Raw genomic sequence first — 18,147 nt, 5'->3', positions numbered from 1 at the left:
GCAGGCCGGGAGGTGCAGTGGTGATAATGTGAATCGTCCGAGTCAGATCTCCATAACTGCGAGCCCGTACAGCACGTCAGCATATCTGTAAACGTCACAAAGCCACACTGTGTTTGGCCAAAGACGTGCAGTAACCAGTGTGAGAACAAAGGTTTCAGGATGTTTTTTAAGATAATCTTTTTTAAGCAATTCGCTGAGTTTAGGTGATTAATGACGTTTGTACATTAGCAGGGATGTCACACAGCATGTGTGTGTGAGTCCAATACAAGTATTTGTGTCATTAATACCAATGAATTCATACGATCTCAATATTGATCAAACTAACAGTGATAATCAGTCAATACAACATATTTTTACTGGTTAAACAACATTTCTGACATGTTTCCTCAGTGTTTGTGGCAGTGACACAGGGTGTACCTCCCTGTGTGTCACCACATGCATCGTGTTCCTTGAACTAGATATTTCAGTATTAATCGTTCATTTTTCATGTCACTTCTTTTTGTGTGGTTGGAAGTTTGGCTCTTTTAAGCCTTTTTTGTAAAGTGAAAGTAGTCGTTCGGTTGAGTGAGCATCTTTTTAATAAAAGCTTTTGCTTTTCTCCATGTGGCTCTTACAGCTAGCACCAACCTGTAGCGCCTCTTTGGTGAATTCAATGAAGATCGTTAAGAACCCAGTGGCCACATGTGACCAGGTTTACGCCCTCATTCAGAGCCTCACCTCCCAGATCCGCAAAAGGATGGAAGACCCCAAGTCTGCAGGTGAGCGCAGGCCTCAGCGCGTTTTCTGAAGCTCAAATAAAAACCCAACATTTTGCTTTTGGAGCTCAGAGTCCCTGAAAGGTGCAGTGAAAAGCTGAAAACATCTGTTGCTCACCAGACCTGCAGCTGTACCACAGCGAGACGCTGGAGCTGATGTTGCAGCGCTGGTCCAAGCTAGAGAGAGACTTCCGCATGAAGAACGGCCGCTACGACATCAGTAAAATCCCCGACATTTACGACTGCGTCAAGTACGACGTCATCCACAACGCCACCCTCGGCCTCGAGGACACCCTGGAACTGTTCAGACTGTCTCGAGCTCTGGCTGACATCGTCATCCCACAGGTGAGGGGGCGGGGGGGACGACAATAAGGATGGTTCAGAGTGACAGATCCATGCATGAGTCTTTATATGACTGATGTGCCAATAAACACATGAAACAAGCAGCTCCTCCAGGTGCAAGGAAAAGATGACATGCTGCTGAGGCTAAAGGTTTTATGTGACAGCAGAATCCTTTGTGCTGCACTTTACAGCTGTGGACTCCACACCTGATGTTAACTTTATTTAAAAACACTCAGTGTATATTGAGTGCTATTGTACACCTATATACAGGCCCACATATGTCAAATATGATTGATGATGGTAGTGCTGTGATGTGCTGTATAGCTGCTAAAACCAGTGAAGCTAAAGGAAAGTTTAGTCTGTGCACAGCTGATATTTTCACTGTAACAAAGTGTAAAACTTTCTTAAGCACCTGAAAATCACACAGTTTAATTACTCTGATATACTCTGAGTATATATTAAAGTTGTGTAGTATTTTAAGCTCATTTGTCTGTTGTTTTTTTTGCAGGAATATGGCATAAACAGAGTGGAGAAACTGGACATAGCATACGCCTACTGCCTCCCACTGGTCAGAAAGATCCAGCTGGACCTGCAGAGGACTCACGAGGACGAGTCTGTCAACAAGCTGCACCCTCTGTGGGTCTAAGATTAGGAGTTGCGTGACTTAAATAGCGTTCCGACCGACCGGAGAATATTTTGAACTTGACCTCGGTTGTACGTTTGCAGGTACTCTCGAGGAGTGATGTCTCCTGGACGCCACGTCAGGACCCGTCTGTATTTCACCAGTGAGAGCCACGTCCACTCCCTGCTCAGCATTTTCCGCTACGGGGGCTTGCTTGATGTAAGCAAATGTCGATCTGGCTGAGCTTTGAATGTTTTCAGAGGAGGCACAAAGTCTGTATACATGTGTGTGTGCAACAGGAGGAGAAGGACCAGCAGTGGAAGCGTGCCATGGATTACCTCAGTGCTGTCTCCGAGCTCAACTACATGACTCAGATTGTCATCATGCTGTACGAGGACAACAATAAGGTGTTTTTCTTTCCTTCTGATGTTCTGTTTGTGGTAGACGTGCAGTCACATGGTTCCATTTGTGACATGCTAGCTTTATAGCGTTTCTTCTTTTTATTTGAATAAATTCGATACACAGCTGTTTCAGGAGTGCAGCCATCTTTATCTTCTCCTGTTTGAACACCAGCGATTAGTCAGACCCCCCAGCCATGCTTCAGCTGATACCTGGTAGCTAGCAGAGCGGTGTGCAGGGCAAATCAGAAACCTCAAAATGTTAGAATATTTTTATGATCAGTCTAAAAACAACAAGCAGCTGAAGGTGTGTCCCTGCAGTCGGCTTGAGGTGAAGCTCAGGCTGCTTTGACAGCGACGTGTTTTTGGTTTGGGTGTTTCATGATGATGATCATCTGTAAAACCGTCAGGTCAGCAGCCTTTGCCATAAATGTGGTTGAACATACCATGGATCTCTGTGTACTGACCTACACAGAGATCCATGGTATTTATACTGTTTATACTGAATTTGAGATCCCAGGTTTCAATTGTAAGCCAAAGTCATAACACCCCCCAAAAATCGATAATTTTTTATATTAAAGGCTCACCAATTAGAAATTTCTAATAACTGATTTTATTTCGCTACAGGACATCTCCTCTGAGGAGCGCTTCCATGTGGAGCTTCACTTCAGCCCTGGGGTGAAAGGTGTTGAAGAGGAGGAGAACGCTCCCACCGGCTTTGGCTTCAGGCCCGCCTCTGCAGAGGTAGCACGGCAGGTGGGATTGCAAAGAGTCTTCCTCGTTGCTCTTCTGCAGGTGGCAGTGTTTGCCGTCAGGTTTATACCGTATGTCTGCTCAATCCAGAACGGGCAAAAACAACCCGACCCCAGCAGCCTGGAGGACCTGTCACGGGATGAAACCGACCGTGCTGTGCCGCTGTCTGAGCCAATCACCATTCAGAGGAAGTCCCCACTTATTCGCAACCATAAGACCGGATCCATGGAGGTGAGACTGGCACTGAATGCAGAAAGAAGCAGACCCAGAATAGGAGTTTTAAAATTGTTTCAACAGCTCTTCACTGTAGACACTATAAACAGTGTAACTGAACTCTGTCTGTTAGCTTCTGCAGAGAAGAATCGTTCACGTTTTCCTGTGTTTTATCCACAGAAGACTTGGTTCCTGTGGTTTTAGCCTCTGGTCTTATCTACGGCTGTATTTCACTAAATAAAGTAGCGGTGGCTGATAAGTGATGTAAAACATGCTTGTGGTATGTGTGGCATGTTCTTTCCACCAGGTCCTGTCGGAAACATCCTCCTCCAAAGTCGGCAGTTACCGCCTCTTCTCGTTCTGCTCTCGTCAGTCCCCGGAGATGAAACAAAGCGGATTAGGTAGGTATTGTAATGCTCTGTTGCCACGGCAACTGTATGACACGACTGAGTGGGAGGCTTGGGTGCAGCTCCGAGAGTTTTTATCTCGGGAAGACATTTTTATTAATGGGAATGACACAGAATGAGGGCGGTGCTCATTGCTCTGAGACATACACACAAGCTTTTTTTCGAGCTGAGCATTTTGCAGGTTTGTGACTTCGTCAGCATTCAGAGGTAAAACATCCCTCTGTAGCAGGGCAGCCTAGTTTCCTGACATAAAATCAATTCTGCACGGATACACGTGTCTGACACTGTTGCTAATTGCTGCTGACATGATTTCAAGAAATCAGAAAGGAAGTCATTTTGAGGTTGTTTCTGCTCCATTCATGCAAACTAAATATGATGAAAATGATTGGTCACCAGTGTCTGTGTGAATCTTGTATTCCGAGTTAAAGAGTGAACCTTTATGCAGGCCCATGAAGCCTCCGGGGCTTTCTCTGCCTCTGAGCAACTCCAGGGGTTGACTGTGATTGAGCTGTTGTAAAATCCACCTGAAATGTTTCCTCTCTGTCACTCTGTCTTTCAATGATGTGTGAATGACATCAGGCACAGTCTGAGCTAAAGTCTAAAACATCATGGATGATGCTGTTAATCCTTCTCAGTTAACTTCTACACTGCGTCTGCACTGGAAGCAGTTTGGAGCGTTGTGGTGACCAGAGGCCACCGAAGGTGAAAGACACTCAGTGATTTCAACAGAATAACTGCTGGCAACATGAATCGAGCAGGACCGCAGAACATTTTCTCTCTTCCAGCAGAGCGATTGAAGTGGCCGCTAGCGTGAGGATACTGTCAACTGACAGATCTGGTAGTAAATACATTCGAGCGGGGATTTCAGACTCCTCCTACATTTCTGTCATTTCGTAAAGAACTTGACTACATTTAAACTAAACATTTATTCCCCAAGTTATTTTAATGTAAGAAAAACAAGTGCAGTTTCATCAGCACAGTTTTTCTACATGATAAAGACATGCTGCTTCAGGCTTAAATTATAAGAAATAAATGTGTAAACTTACAGAAACGTTCTGTTAGCTCGTTGTGCAGCCTGTCCTCAAGTTATAAAATGGACATTTTGGGGTTTTTTCATGTGAAAATCATATATTTCTTAGACGGTTATTTTAATGTGTGAATGGCCATGGGGGAGGTGCTTATAATTAGGACAAGCTGTAAAACGCATGAAAATACAGGTAAAAGTTTAAGCGTTCTGTCCTCCTTCACATTGCCCACATTGGAGTCTTTCGCAAGCCAGTTCTGGCCCCCGGGCCTTGTGTTTGACACCCCATGCATTAGAGGGTTACCTAGGCAATCGGGGCTTAGTGTCTGCAGCCAGCCAAGCGTCAGCTTCAAAGCGAATTGTTTCCAATGTGGACGCAGCTTACACTCCTCTCCTCTTTCTGTACTCTTCGATGTTCTTATTGATGTTTAAAGCTTTCTGTATGAATTAAACATGTGAAGGGGACGAAGAATTCTAGCCTTAGCTACAAAGTTGCACTTAATACATTAAAGGGGACCTTTAATGTGGCTTAGGTCTGCGGCCCCTTGTGAGTGCACGGTCTCCCACGAGTCCTTGTTTCTGCTTGTCTCTTTCTTTTTCCTCTTTGTGTCTCTGAATCTGTCTCTTTCTGGTCAGTTGTTTGAGTAACAGCATGTGATGTAGTAGTGACTAACCCGGCCCGCCCCCCTCACAGGCTCTCAGTGCGCTGGGCTCTTCAGCACCACTGTCCTGGGTGGGTCCTCTAGCGCCCCCAACCTGCAGGACTACGCACGCGCGCACCGCAAAAAATTCTCCACCAGCAGTCTGTCCTACAAAGACGGTACGTGTTTGAGACCGCGCGCCTTCACAAACCTGCACAGGACAACAGCAAATCAGCACACACCTCCTCTGTGTCGTAATGTGTAAATTATATCTGTCTGACCTGCGATGACGCCTGAAAGCTGCACATGTGAACATGAAACATGTTTAAGCTGGAGTCATTACAGTAGTTAGATAATCAGTGGACTGGGACACATGCCCATACATGTATAGAATATTTTTTTTACATTTTAGTCATATTTCTGTTAACTCCATATTCATTCTAGTCACCATATCCACTGACTCTTTTGTTTCCTCCTTTACTGCTTTGAGTAAACTTGATGTGCTCCTTTTTAGGATTCCTGCCTCAGGCCAAACCAAAACTATTTAATATTTGCCAAACAGGAAATGCAGAAAGGTTTAGCCAGAATAGCACGGCTGCTTTGAAATGAGTTTTTCAGGATACACTTGAGAGAAGCGTTGCAGTAGATGTACTCTGAGTTTGTGGAGTCTCACACGTCTTTGTAGATTGTCAGGTAAAACCAATATCACTGCAACATGAGAGCTAATTTAGTTAATCAGTAGGTAGATAACTATTTACACTGCTCAAAAAACTTCTTTACATTGTGGAATTCAGCTTTTAGTGGACTATCGATTCAAAATCTCGCCAAAAATCTGAGTTAAACTTTGAAATCACAGATCCAAATTGTGTCATAATGTGGTTAAATGGTGTGTATTGTCCTCGTGTCCCTGTATACACTCCCACTGACATCTGGGCAGCTCCCAATGAGCTGACAGATGTTCGTATTACCTGGATCAGGGCGTCAGTGAGCTCCTGGACAGTCTTTGGTGGATTTGGATGCACCGATGCATAAGATCCCAGTCAGTGGCACCGATGCCTTCAGCTAAGAGCTGCCTGCCCACTCTGGTCACGTGAGGCAGGGCTTTGTCCTGCACCAGTAGGGACACAGGACAGTGCCTAAGGTCCGAAGCCAGGTTTGGTACCAGGATTTCATCCAGCCACCAGGTAGCAGTACTGACCAACCTGCAGGACCCTTTTTAATTTGGCTCTCTACCTTGCAATATAAAGCACCTTGGTCCTTTGTTCTGTAAGGTAGCACTTATATAGCGCCTTAGCACGATATAAATGGAATAAAGTAATACGCGTCCCCATCACTCTCCCAGTGCCTGACTGGTCATGGCAGACGACCTGTTTCACGTTTTTACATCCCAACGTGTTTTTTAGTTTCTTAGTCTATCATTATGTTTCTGTTTAGCTGCTGAAGCAACAGAAACATCATCACTGAGCAGCTAACTGGCCCTCTTCCAAAGTCAGAATCTCAGTGCTGTATGTCAAGGGTTGTCATGTTGTCCACCAGGTGGCAGTGCGGTATCATAAAGCATCCACCCTCCTGGCTGTCTCACAGTTTGCTCTTTTGTCATCCATCTTGTTCCACCTCATATTCAAGACTGCAGGTTCCCTTCTGTTTTCAGCCAGTGGACGCTCGCCTGTCAGAGTAGTCGGGGTCATATTTATATTTATTTTCTATGCTGAAGCATCGTAATGCGGGTCATTTTTAAATTGTTGCACACAACCCAGTCAGACTGCACCTGTCACAGTTAAACTTGGAGGCAATGAAAGCAGCATTTAGTCGTGAGTATCGGGCTCGTGAATCCTCATGTTTTTAAGTTAAACTCATGTCATTTCACTTTATTAGAAGATGCTGTGCCAGTGTTTTGACCCACAGCCATCTTCAGCCATCTTTAACCATCCTGTTTGAACAGCACCTTCAGTCAGGGCCGCTTCACAGACTGATTCCTAAACCACACATTTGTAGTTGATGACTCTTCTTCTGCACTGCGTCCGCCTTAGACAAGAACAAGAAATGATCAAACCTAATCTACACTTTACTGTGGCTCATAGTAACACTAGTGATTTATTTATTTTTTTTATTTCCTCAGAGTTGTTGTCTATGCCGGCAGTAAAACGATTTTCTGTGTCGTTTGCAAAGCATCCGACTAATGGTACGTCTGCTTCTTTCAAGTATTTTTCCACTTCACCTACCTTTGTCTTGCATGTCTTCAAACTTTTATAATTTTTTTTTTTTTACCTTGGATTTTTTTTATTTATTTTGTTTTTTCCACATGGCCCTCCAACATTCCAGGTTTCCATTATCTTTTTATTTCTAATTATTTTAATTATATTTTTGTTTACCCATACACTTTGGCCTTTTCTAACACTACCTGACATTCTCTCTCTAACCAGGGTTCCCACTAGTTTGTAAAATATAGTAAAGTAAATCCAGAGACAGGGAATGTCAGAGAATCATACAAAGACCTCACACACATGTGGGAAAAACCAAATAGGGACTGAAAAATAAAACATCTTGTTATTGCTGCTGGTCTGCTTTTCAAACTACCAAGTAGAGGAGGGATGTCCAGGAGAAGGGGAGTAGACTGTGCAGCACAGTTTGCCTTCTGTTTGAACAGCACATATCAGTTTATATAGGTCCCCAGCAGTGCTGATGTAGTTTGGTCCTGACCAGGAGACTCACAGGTTTGAGATCGCTGGGCCAGGTGAAACAAAAACGTCTGAATGACAACAATCACAAATAATTTTTTTTTATTTTTTCATCAACCCTGCCTTATCAGAGGGCTGTTTTATTTATTGTTGGATTACAAAAAGTTTTGAGGACTTGCAACAGACAAAGAAGGCTCAGAAATGAAGCAGAATCTTTTACTGTAGGTCAAAAAGCCACAATTGCAATTTCTGTTCAGCTAATTAAGAACCAGTCAGATGTTTACCAGCCAAAGTCTCACGACTCCCTGTGAGGGTCTGTCTGTAGCAGACGACAGGAGATAGATCCGCGTCACCTTCAGGTGCCGGAGCTGCCGGAGTCAGGAAATAGGATCCATCTGACAAAGCTCCAAGATTCTTTTCCTCATTCCTCATCTCGATCGCATGCTCTTTCTCTCTGTCGTCATGTTCAGTGTAGCACTCGTTAGGAAGATTTTGATTGGTCACACGTGTTGCCAACTCTGGATTATGTCATTTCATCTGTCTGTCAGCTCAACTTCACGTGGAACAGGTTTGTTAAATTAGAAGACAGCGTGTAGCAGTGATACGGTTAAAACAGTAAGAACACAAATCATGTTTTAAACTTCTCACGACTTTTATTTTGGGCCTGTTGTCATTTAATATCTTACTAAATTAACCCAGTTCAGTGTTTAAGTTCTTGGATTTATTCATTTTTCATGTTTCATCTTATTTTTTTACAAAGTTGGAAGAACGATGTAGAAGTCGAGCTGAAGTCGGCGTGCGTTCCACCGTTTATTTGCTCATGCAGAGCCTACGATTTTCAACTTAAGCAAACATGCTGCTGTTCAGTCCTCCAACATCGTTGTGCACCTTCTTCTTCTTCATTTCGGTTGCGTGGCTCAAAACATTGAATTTACCTGAATAGTAAAATAATACCATTTTCCGTGAGAGGCTGCTCCGGCTCCATCGACTCTCTGAAACAATCTCTCTGCCTCCTCAGATGTGGTCCCAAATAAACTGCCCCACTGACATCAGGAAATATGCATGAAGGCAGTTTCAACTCCTGGATCAAACCATTAAATTCTCCTTGCTGCTGCTTTCTCTTGAGAACTGGATGAACCCAGAATTGTGCATATTTAGAGAATTTCCTGTTGCTTATTTGCAGCACACTTGGTGTTTCATGGCCTTTACACAGAAAAGAACAATTCCCAGTCTCGTCCTCACAGTGAGGAATACACCATATAGTCTTTTATGTTTTAAGGTTATTGAATGGAAATGTGTTTGTATATTATGAATACATCTTCCAACAAATGAATACATTCTCGTTAACTTGGAATTTATCCATTCATCCAAAACACTTAGGAGTGGGCACCAGTTTGCCAAAGCCGTCACATTTCCTCGCCATCTTGAACACAGTAGCAGATATGGACAAGTCCACATACGTAGTATGCCAGCTTAGTTATTGCCAATATTGCTACTTAAAGTCAGCAAATTGGACATGTGGGAGGGAGAAAGCTGCAAAAGCTGGTAGTAAGCTAACATGGTGCCAGCTAACGTTGGGCTAGAGTGTCCTAAACACACTTTGATACACAGTTTGATTACAGAGTTTATTTACTAAGTGTAAAAGTCCAACAATGTTAGTGAAACTGTCTTTGAAAAGGATCTAATGCCTGTAATAGCAGCTAACAGCAGCTAACAGAGGCTAACAGACTCACACACTGGCAAAAAGCCTTACCGCTTACTCAGCGACAAGCTCAGGATGTTCTCAACAAAACGCCTCAGCGTCGCTGTCATTGGACAGAAATGAGCTTTGCTGACTCGTCTTCTCATTTTGGACTCCATGTCTGAGTAAACAGACGCTCAGCTTGAATTAAAGGGGCCAAGAAGACACAATTCAGTTGACTGCAGTCTGCTGACATCTAGCCAATGTATCTGCATAATGAAGAGCACTTGCTAGCTGTGAATACACCAGACTCTATAATCTAGCATCAGTGCAATCAGACATCAAGAAGGCATTATTAGAGGGAGCTTTTGGTTAAAGTTCTGCGCCTCTATAGGATCATTCCTAAAGAGAACATGAAAGCAACTTCTGACTGGTAAACATCTGTCAAATCTGTGTTAACACTAACATGGTGCTGAGGTACATTACATTCTCTAGCATTAATCAGCTGTTAAAAAGAAAAAGCTGCAGTTCACTAAATGATCTTCCCACCTTCTCAGTTTCCTCAGTTAGAAAGCAGCAGAAGATTGTAAAGAGCTCAGGGTGGGAACCCTGTTTAACATCCCACATACAGTCTGCAGATTGATCACCATTACCCCAATAATTCAGTTATTGCCTTTTTTTTTTTTTTTTTTTTAATTTCCCCCCTCCCAGTCAATAGGTGTGTGTGTGTGTGTGTGTGTGTGTGTGTGTGTGTGTGTGTGTGTGTGTGCATGCGTACACGTAACATATACACCTGTGGTCCTTATCATAGAGGTTGTCAGCTGAGCTCATTGTTCAAACAATAATCAGTGTTTAACCCGTCCCTTCTTTCCTCTGAGCTCAGCCTCGGTGATTTTAAACCTGCGACTTTTCCTCCTGGGTTGCTCATCCAGTCACAGCCGATCAAACCAGGATAAGCTCCTACCGGCAAACTGGGAAAGGCTTAAGGCTTGGCTCATCCCATCTCCTTTGTCTGTTGGGTTTTCCCTTTTAAATTCATTAGCACACAGATGATATCATTGCTCACAATACCTGAAACTTTCTTTTCCACTGCTTTGTGACGGGTGTTGAGTCAGGGGAGCTGTAGTCACCCTAGCACCACATGCTGGTGTGCTCGGCTGGCTTTTCTGTCCTCCAAGGAACTGGTTTAAATGGGTTTAATAGACCTGTAGTTGGGATTTATATGGATTTCTCATCTGGGTTGAGCGGTTTCTTTCGTCTTGCTTGTGTAACTAGTGCGATGGCTGAAGGAGTTGTTGCTTTGGTGGCAGGTTTCTGTGAACATCATACACGAAGACTCTATTTAAACGTTTAAAATCGCCCACTTTCTTGCAGACACTGACAAACCCTGAATGAGTTTCTCCTGGTGTTGTTCACATACAGTATGTCATTCACCACAGGAACACAAGATGACACCTCCACCGTTGCAGTGGCCCCATCACGCTGGTGCACTGCGGCAGGTACGAGCACCTCGCACTCCCCCCGCCCCGCGTTGGCGTTTTTGTGTTGCAGAGTAACCGAGCGGGGTGGCCGGGTGGCCCTGCTGCGGACAGTAGACGTAGCATTTAACAGCTCCTGGCGTCTTTCTTTGGAGAGGTGGTGTCAGATTTGGGCTCTGCGCTTCCTGTTAACGTCCTGCGTCACTCTTGCTCCTTCGCGGGTTCTCATGGTTCCTGTTACCACAGCTGTTTTAATGTTGAGACGCCGCAAAGGAGCAACATGTGTGTTTGTGTGTTATTGCTTTGTTTTTCCTTTTTTTTCCTTTTTTCTCTTGCTTTAAGCTTTACTAAAACGCTTGACGATCTGCCGCTTTTTCTTTTTCCCGACCTTTGGCTGTGTGGCAGCCAGGAGACGCTGCTGGCTGCTGCTTGTCATTTTAGAGTTTCCCCTCATGCACACATCTTTCCTCTGTTCCACCCGCCTCCCGCCGAGCTCTTATTTCTCCTCTCATCTGTGTCGTACTTCAGTGCTTCTCTCTCCCCCCCTTCCTTGCTTAAAACCTCTCGTTTCATGTCTTTTGTACTGCTCCCACCCCCCTCCCCTCTCCGACCACTGCTCTGTCCTTTCTCGCTCTCCCTCTTCTTCTTTAGAGCCCCTGGAGGAGCACCACGTGGCCCAGTTGTTGAGGCGTTTCTCCACCGACCTCAGCCTGGGCCGCCACCTCTCTCTGGACCGGGCACTGGCCCACCACCTCCACCAGTGCTCCTACCACCTCCGCCTCTTCCGAAACTGGCTCATCTCCGGCCACGATCCCCTAGAGTACCTCCACGGTCAGCCCCTGGCCCCGCCCTCCATACCCCAGCCTCATGCTCTGTTACAGCCACAGCTCGCGGTTTAGTCGGGACTGTGCTTGTTCTGTGGTTGACTCTCATGCTTTGCCTCTTGATGTTTCTGCATGCTTGCCTGTTTCTGTGGTTATGCAGATTGCAAGCTGGAGTCGTGTGAGCTGTCGGGGGTTTTGTGGGGGGCATCATTGTTTTGCAGCTACTGTCCTTCCTCTCTGAGGTGGTTGCTGCCTCTCAGGTTTTGATTGCCTTTTTCTTTAGAATAATATCACATTTTTTCCAATTTAGCTGAAACTACAAGTTAAAAGTAAGGTTTCACCTAACAGCCCTAAATAATCTCTCGTGTATGTTAATAACAGTTAGCACTGCGATTGCCATAAGCCAGCCCGCCCTCCTCCCAGTAAGTTGTGTAGTCTCAGCGTCAGCTCGTGGGCCTCTGGTCACTGTCCTCTCATTGGTCAGTCACCAGATTTACTCCAATAAGCAGCAACACTGTTAGACTTTCCCACAGGTGAGTTGACGGCGCAGGCCTGTGCAGCACCCTCTTTGTACTGCACTGTCTGTTCAGGTTTCCATGTGCCATCACAACACACGATCACCGCCACACGTGTGCGTTTGGGGTCAGCTGTTCGGGTTCGTGGGAATGCCAGTCGCCCTTCCACCTGACCTTAACCAGCATGTGATTCCTGCTTGTTTGCTGTACATGTGGCGTACACTCACCACCCCCTCCCCCCAGCCCGTGCAGCTGAGCGCAGTACGAACACCCTCTGTGGAGGTTGTGAAAGGCCGAGGCAGGCTGCAGTTTGATGCTTTGTGATTGTGAACGGCTCTGGTGAAATGCGGCTTGGTTGTGAACTAACAGCGGATGAAGCGCCTTGGATGACGAGTCGGGGCTGAGCTGCGGTCTGGACGGCTTTGACTGCTAACGTGCTGCTGTCGCAGCTGTGTAACGGGACTGAGCAGAAGGGCTGACGTTCTGTATTTTTTGCGACCTGCTTGCTTTTGCAAATCCCGCGAGACGTCTGAGATACGTAGACTCGTTCTGTTTTTGATATGGTGTCATGTTGTCTTGGCGTCCAGCATGGTTTTTTGCAACTTGCCTGGGTCGAAATGAACCACGGAGGCTGGCTGGAGTCCACACGGGGTTAGAGCCTGTACTGAAGCAGGAGCAGGATTTCAGAGCACTTTATTTTTTTAGGTGTAGTGATGGGTGGCGTTGGGGGCAGTGGTGTTGGGTGTCAGCTGAAGTGGTTCTGCCTGCTCTTCTTCTGACTCCCTGGGCAGACTCAGGGCTGATGGGCCTGCTGGCTTCCTATCTCTCTTCTGCCGCAGGCTTTGAAGGATGCTCCATGGTGCCCTCCATCTATCCTCTGGAGACGCTGCACAACTCACTGTCTCTGAAACAGGTTAGCGAGTTCCTCACGAGCGTGTGCCAGAACGCGGGGGATCCACACACTAGGACCACCAGAGGTAAGACACACAAACCGACACACTCCTGTTTGTATTTATAGACATCGTAGCCACACCTGACTACGCTCAGCCTGACCTGCGATCCCTCCGTCTCTTTGTAGCTTTGTCAGCCATGTTTGGCGCACACAGCCAGCCGTCAGTAGACTCGTACATCCCTCAAAGGGTCCTCTCTTCCTCCATCTCGCTCAGATCTCGTTCTGACAGGCCTCCTTGGTGTGAGTATCGCAGCACATCCTCCATCTCTCAGGATCTGACATTTCTAGGTTTCTCTGCTGTGTCACTTCCAGATGTTTGGGGATTATTTATGGAAGCCAAGTTGTCCCTTACAGCCTGTTTTAAACTAAGCTCACAGTTTAGGCTCTGTCTTTGTATTTATCTATTTTTGTGATAAATAAAGACTGCAGAACCCAGTGAACCGACCAGAGACCCACCCATGTGGGTTTTTCAGGGACGATACACTTGGATTCAAATAAAACTTTAATCATTTGTGATGCATGTGAACAGCAAGGAGGAAATAGACTATTTAAAACTATAGAAATTGGTAGTATCAGTAGTAATGATATTTATATATTGAGCAATGAGTGTGACAGGAACAACAGATAAAAATTAGCATCCTTCTAAGTCTGCCCCTTTTACACGATGAACCTAAGTGTTCATGCTGCGTCTAATTTTCTTTGTCTTCATATAATTTAACTGTTTCTTTGGGTTTTTTTTACCACTTTCATGGCTTTATCAAAAAACATATATTAAACGATTGTTATGACAATTGTGGTTTACCTGCAGTTGTTTTGGCTACTGGCTAACTTAGCCATTAGCGTAATTTTACCCCTTTGCTGTTTAATTTTATTTACACAACACCAAATCACAACAACAGTCGCCTCAACGTGCTTTATACTGTAAGGTCGACCCTACAATAATACATACAGAGAAAAACCCAACAATCATATGACCCCCTATGAGCAAGCACTTTGGTGACAGTGGGAAGAAAAACTCCCTTTTAACAGGAAGAAACCTCCAGCAGAACCAGGCTCAGGGAGGGGCGGGGCGGGGCCATCTGCTGTGATTGGTTGGGGTGAGAGAAGGAAGACAGGATAAAGACATGCTGTGGAGGAGAGACAGAGATGTTAGCATAGCCTTAGCAACTGTAATCTGAAAACTGCTAAATACAAACCACAGCAGTCACCCAGGCTGATGAGGAGTGATCCCTAGAACCAGTGTGCACAGGCTTCCTCTGCAGATCAGACCTTCTTTTCTGTCCCTGCAGACAGCAGCGGTCCATCCAGTACCGTATCCAGCGCTGGGCCCTCCTCTCCCACCACGGCTGACACCTCCCCGAGGTTCAGCTTCAGCGATAAGATCTCCCTCACTCCTCAGAGCAGCGAGGAAACCCACTCATCTCAAAACCTTTCTGCTCAGCTGGCACCTGCGGTTGCGTCACCAGCCCACGAATCAACCGACTCTGCTGTTCCAAACCTCGCCGAAGTCCCTTTGACTCCAAATAACTCACCAGAAGATGATCCGGAGCCGTGTGCAGTCACCGACCAGAAGCCCGACAACCCTGCGCCACCGCTGGAAGTGGAAGAGGGGCCTTCGTTAGCTGCCGATCCCTCGGATCCCAGCCTCAGGCCTCCATGCTCGGCTTTAGCTGAACTCTCTCTGGGTCGGATGGAGGGTTACTGCCTCCCGGGCTCCCTGCCTGTGCTGCTGGAGCTCAGAGAGAGCAGCAGCGAGGCAGGCTCCAGCTCCCAGACACCCCAGTCCCCAGAGGGGCCTGACGAATTCTTTGACACCCATGAGTCCATGGAGTTGTGGATGGACAGTCCAGAAAGCCTCCCACATCAAGAGACGCCCCTGGAGGCTGGACGCACTAACATGGGCGAGCCGTAGAGCAACACTGGGGCAACTGCTGTGGTTCCAGCATTCATCATTAATATGAACAGCGTAGTATTGAACTGAGCTACAACTATCCAGGCCTTCCCTTTTCTCTCTTGTGACTCTGATGAGTGATCTCGGGCAGCTCTGTGTTGGAGAATCAGATGACAGTGCCGTACATGCTGTTCATCGCCTGCTCGGTCCTCTGGTTCAGTCCATCCACAGGTGAAGATGGGACAGCTTGGAGAAGGTCAAGCTAAATAGAAAAGCTTTTTGTTACTGTCACTTGTTCGCTGTTATAAATGCCTTTGTTTGAATGATTGTAGACACGGGGTCTTAAATGTGCTATTAGGCTAAAAGCTTGAGCTAAATGAGGCTGAAAAGCTGCAGAAAATTGTCCAAGATGATTTTCTTTTTTTCTTGATTTATTGTGACCATAAAGTTACTGATTAACGGAGCTTTAAATTGTGTTACGTGTGCTGGATGTATATCTACTCTCACAGTACCAGCTTTCAGGGCATGTTGGTGTGGCTAATGATTGTTAGCGATCAGCGAGCTTTCTGTTTGTTCCCCAGTACAGGAACTAAAAGATCAAACGCAGACTCTGAAAAATACAATCAGCAAATCTTCTGCTTTTCGTCAATCTGCAGCGTCCCTCCGGTGCCGGGCGTCCGTGGCACTGCATGTTTGATTTTTAAAGAGGCTGAAGCTGAGTGGAAGTGTTCAGTCTCCGGGTCAAACCGTGTGTGCACTGCTTACTGCCAAAGTCCTCAAGCCTCATTACAAAGTTAATATAATCAGTAGGAAATGATAGAGGAAATATTTATTTTGAAACGGCATCTAAAAACAAAAGTCTGTATTTTTAATACCCACACATCGGATATGGTATTGTACCACAGCTACTGTATATATTTGTGTTTTTGTAAAGTCACGACGTGATGCAGGAAGGATCCGAAAGCTAATCTTTTATGTCATCACTGAACAAACGGGAGGGGCATTTTACATTCTGTGTGCTTTTTAATGTGGCGACCAGTTATGTAGCAGCCGTGTGCGTGGAGGCAGGCGCACGCGCTTGATTCAGGTAGTCGAGGATGCTGACGTGCAATTGCGTGTTCAATCAGTCCGGTTTCATGTTACATCACAAAGTACTGCAGGTGAAATCCATGACTGTGAGTTTGGGAAACTCTGACCTGTCTGTGTGTGCAGAATAAAAAACGTGACACCAGTGTGGCCCTGCTGTCTTCTTGAGCTCGTGTTTTTTGTGCACGATGGGTTCATTTATGTCCTTCTGACTTACTTATAGCGTGCAGGTTCTATCCCTCAGATATAAGGACGTCATCTTTGGTTTCTGCAGCTTCCATTTCACTCCACACAGTCGCATTGAAGCTGAAGTTGCATGTAGCCAAACTGTTGGGAGCAAAAGAGAATTAAATCTCCAAACTAACGACCACTCAGGAACGAGCTGTCCCAGCCTGGCAGTGGGGCGAGTGCCCCCAGAAGTTTATTCTCCATGGTCGCTGATGGGTTCCCAGAACAATAATTGAAGCAACATGAAGCTGTCGGCGTATTGCAGAACAGAATGTGGTTGTGTGGATCATTGATGCAAACGGGGAACGAAGGCCGAATGCTCCGATCCAACAGAGGAGCTGCTGCACCATCAAAGATGGCGCTGGCACGGCTGGCAGCCTTAACCCAATTTCCCTCGGGATGAATAAAGTATGATCAATCAATCAATCAAAAAAAAAAGACTGATGCTGGTTGTGGTAAAAAGGTGTAATAGTGTTAGTGTTAGTAAATGCCTGTTAATTTAAATTGACTTGAGACAGCCGGGGTGGCTTCGGCCCCCCAGCGACTGTAAACTGGATACGTAAGAAGATGCTTTCAATCTACTGCCAAGCCGTTATTCAAGGTGTTCAAGTTGATGTCAGGACTTGCAGGTTGTTCCACTCTAAACACAATGTTGTTTTCTTTATGATTTTTTTTTTTCTATGCATGGAGCACGTTGTAAACAAAAATAAATAAATAAATAAATAAAAAAAGTGGGGGAAGGTTCAGAGGCTCCAGCGCTCTCCAGGACTCTGAGTCTCTTCCTGAGAATAAATGAGCTCTGAAGTGTTCGCTAAGTAAATGTGTCAAAGGTAGATGTGTCCTGACACCTGGAGTTACCGTTCTCACAGTGTATGTTGTCATCATGGAGGTCAGCGCTGTGAGTGATGAGCTGGAGAACAGAAGCGCAGAGGAACATAGGCGATGGGGATATTTTATGAATGGAAAAATTTCATCTGCACCATTTCCAGGTGTTTGATGAACACACTCAGGTAAAGAGTAGCACGTTTCTCTCTTAAATGTTCCCAAAAGCTTCTTCTCTTTTCAGGAATACAAAGACATCTCAGTCACCAAGTTCTGTTAATGTCCAGGGTTGCGATGTTCAGGTGATGTGTTAGAAAGTCCATGAAGTGAGGTGTATTTAAAGTCATTGTCGCGTTGCTGCCATAGTCTTTAGATTTTTCCTTTGGATTTCTGTTGAGTATTTTCAGCCCAATGAGTTTGGATAGAAAAGCGTATGAACTTCTTTAAGTTGCTTGAAGATGTTTCACCTCTCATCTGAGAAAAAACTTCAAGCAACTTAAAGAAGTCCAAGCTCCTTAGACTACGATGACCTGGATGACTGAGAACCTTCACTGACTGTAGAAAGATGTTTTCTGCTCTCATTGGTTCAGCCCATCAGTCTTTGTCAAGTTGTTGCATCTCCGTCCTGGAAAGGACCCGATATTTTTTGAACATTAGATTTTCCTGAAGTCCTATATTTTAGGACCTAGAATATAGTTCCTCATGTATCCGCCTGCCTGCCTGTAACTATTGTGCCTATCTATCCTCTAGCAGAGCCAGGACAGGAGCTAAGTGACTATATTTGGATGAAGTTATTAGCTCGGCACCCCATTCAGTCAAACCAAAGCATTAAAAAGG

At 45.4% G+C, this 18,147-nt stretch overlaps 1 protein-coding gene across 8 annotated transcripts in view; it reads left to right on the top strand.

The window, feature by feature from the left end:
- Positions 1-16,405, top strand: part of ppip5k1a (diphosphoinositol pentakisphosphate kinase 1a) — a 31,087-nt gene extending 14,682 nt beyond the window's left edge. The window contains exons 18-32 of one of the 8 annotated variants that reach the window (XM_084915143.1): positions 617-758; positions 877-1,100; positions 1,606-1,733; positions 1,824-1,938; positions 2,019-2,126; positions 2,745-2,873; positions 2,961-3,101; positions 3,391-3,484; positions 5,209-5,334; positions 7,275-7,337; positions 10,954-11,013; positions 11,644-11,823; positions 13,171-13,308; positions 13,410-13,523; positions 14,573-16,405. In XM_084915143.1, the coding sequence (XP_084771269.1) occupies positions 617-758; positions 877-1,100; positions 1,606-1,733; positions 1,824-1,938; positions 2,019-2,126; positions 2,745-2,873; positions 2,961-3,101; positions 3,391-3,484; positions 5,209-5,334; positions 7,275-7,337; positions 10,954-11,013; positions 11,644-11,823; positions 13,171-13,308; positions 13,410-13,523; positions 14,573-15,195 (2,385 nt within the window). In that variant the 3' untranslated portion in view covers positions 15,196-16,405. The remainder of the gene's footprint in view (positions 1-616; positions 759-876; positions 1,101-1,605; positions 1,734-1,823; positions 1,939-2,018; positions 2,127-2,744; positions 2,874-2,960; positions 3,102-3,390; positions 3,485-5,208; positions 5,335-7,274; positions 7,338-10,953; positions 11,014-11,643; positions 11,824-13,170; positions 13,309-13,409; positions 13,524-14,572) is intronic. The other 7 variants (XM_084915289.1, XM_084915223.1, XM_084915360.1 and 4 more) reach the window with 7 other exon arrangements.
- The last annotated feature ends 1,742 nt before the right edge of the window (positions 16,406-18,147 follow it).

This window comes from Perissodus microlepis, chromosome 1, assembly GCF_051167445.1.
Source record: "Perissodus microlepis isolate ML-2025 ecotype Zambia chromosome 1, ASM5116744v1, whole genome shotgun sequence".
NCBI lineage: Eukaryota > Metazoa > Chordata > Actinopteri > Cichliformes > Cichlidae > Perissodus > Perissodus microlepis.
Note: the sequence above shows the minus strand (reverse complement) of the source record. Positions and strands in the feature narration are given on the sequence as shown.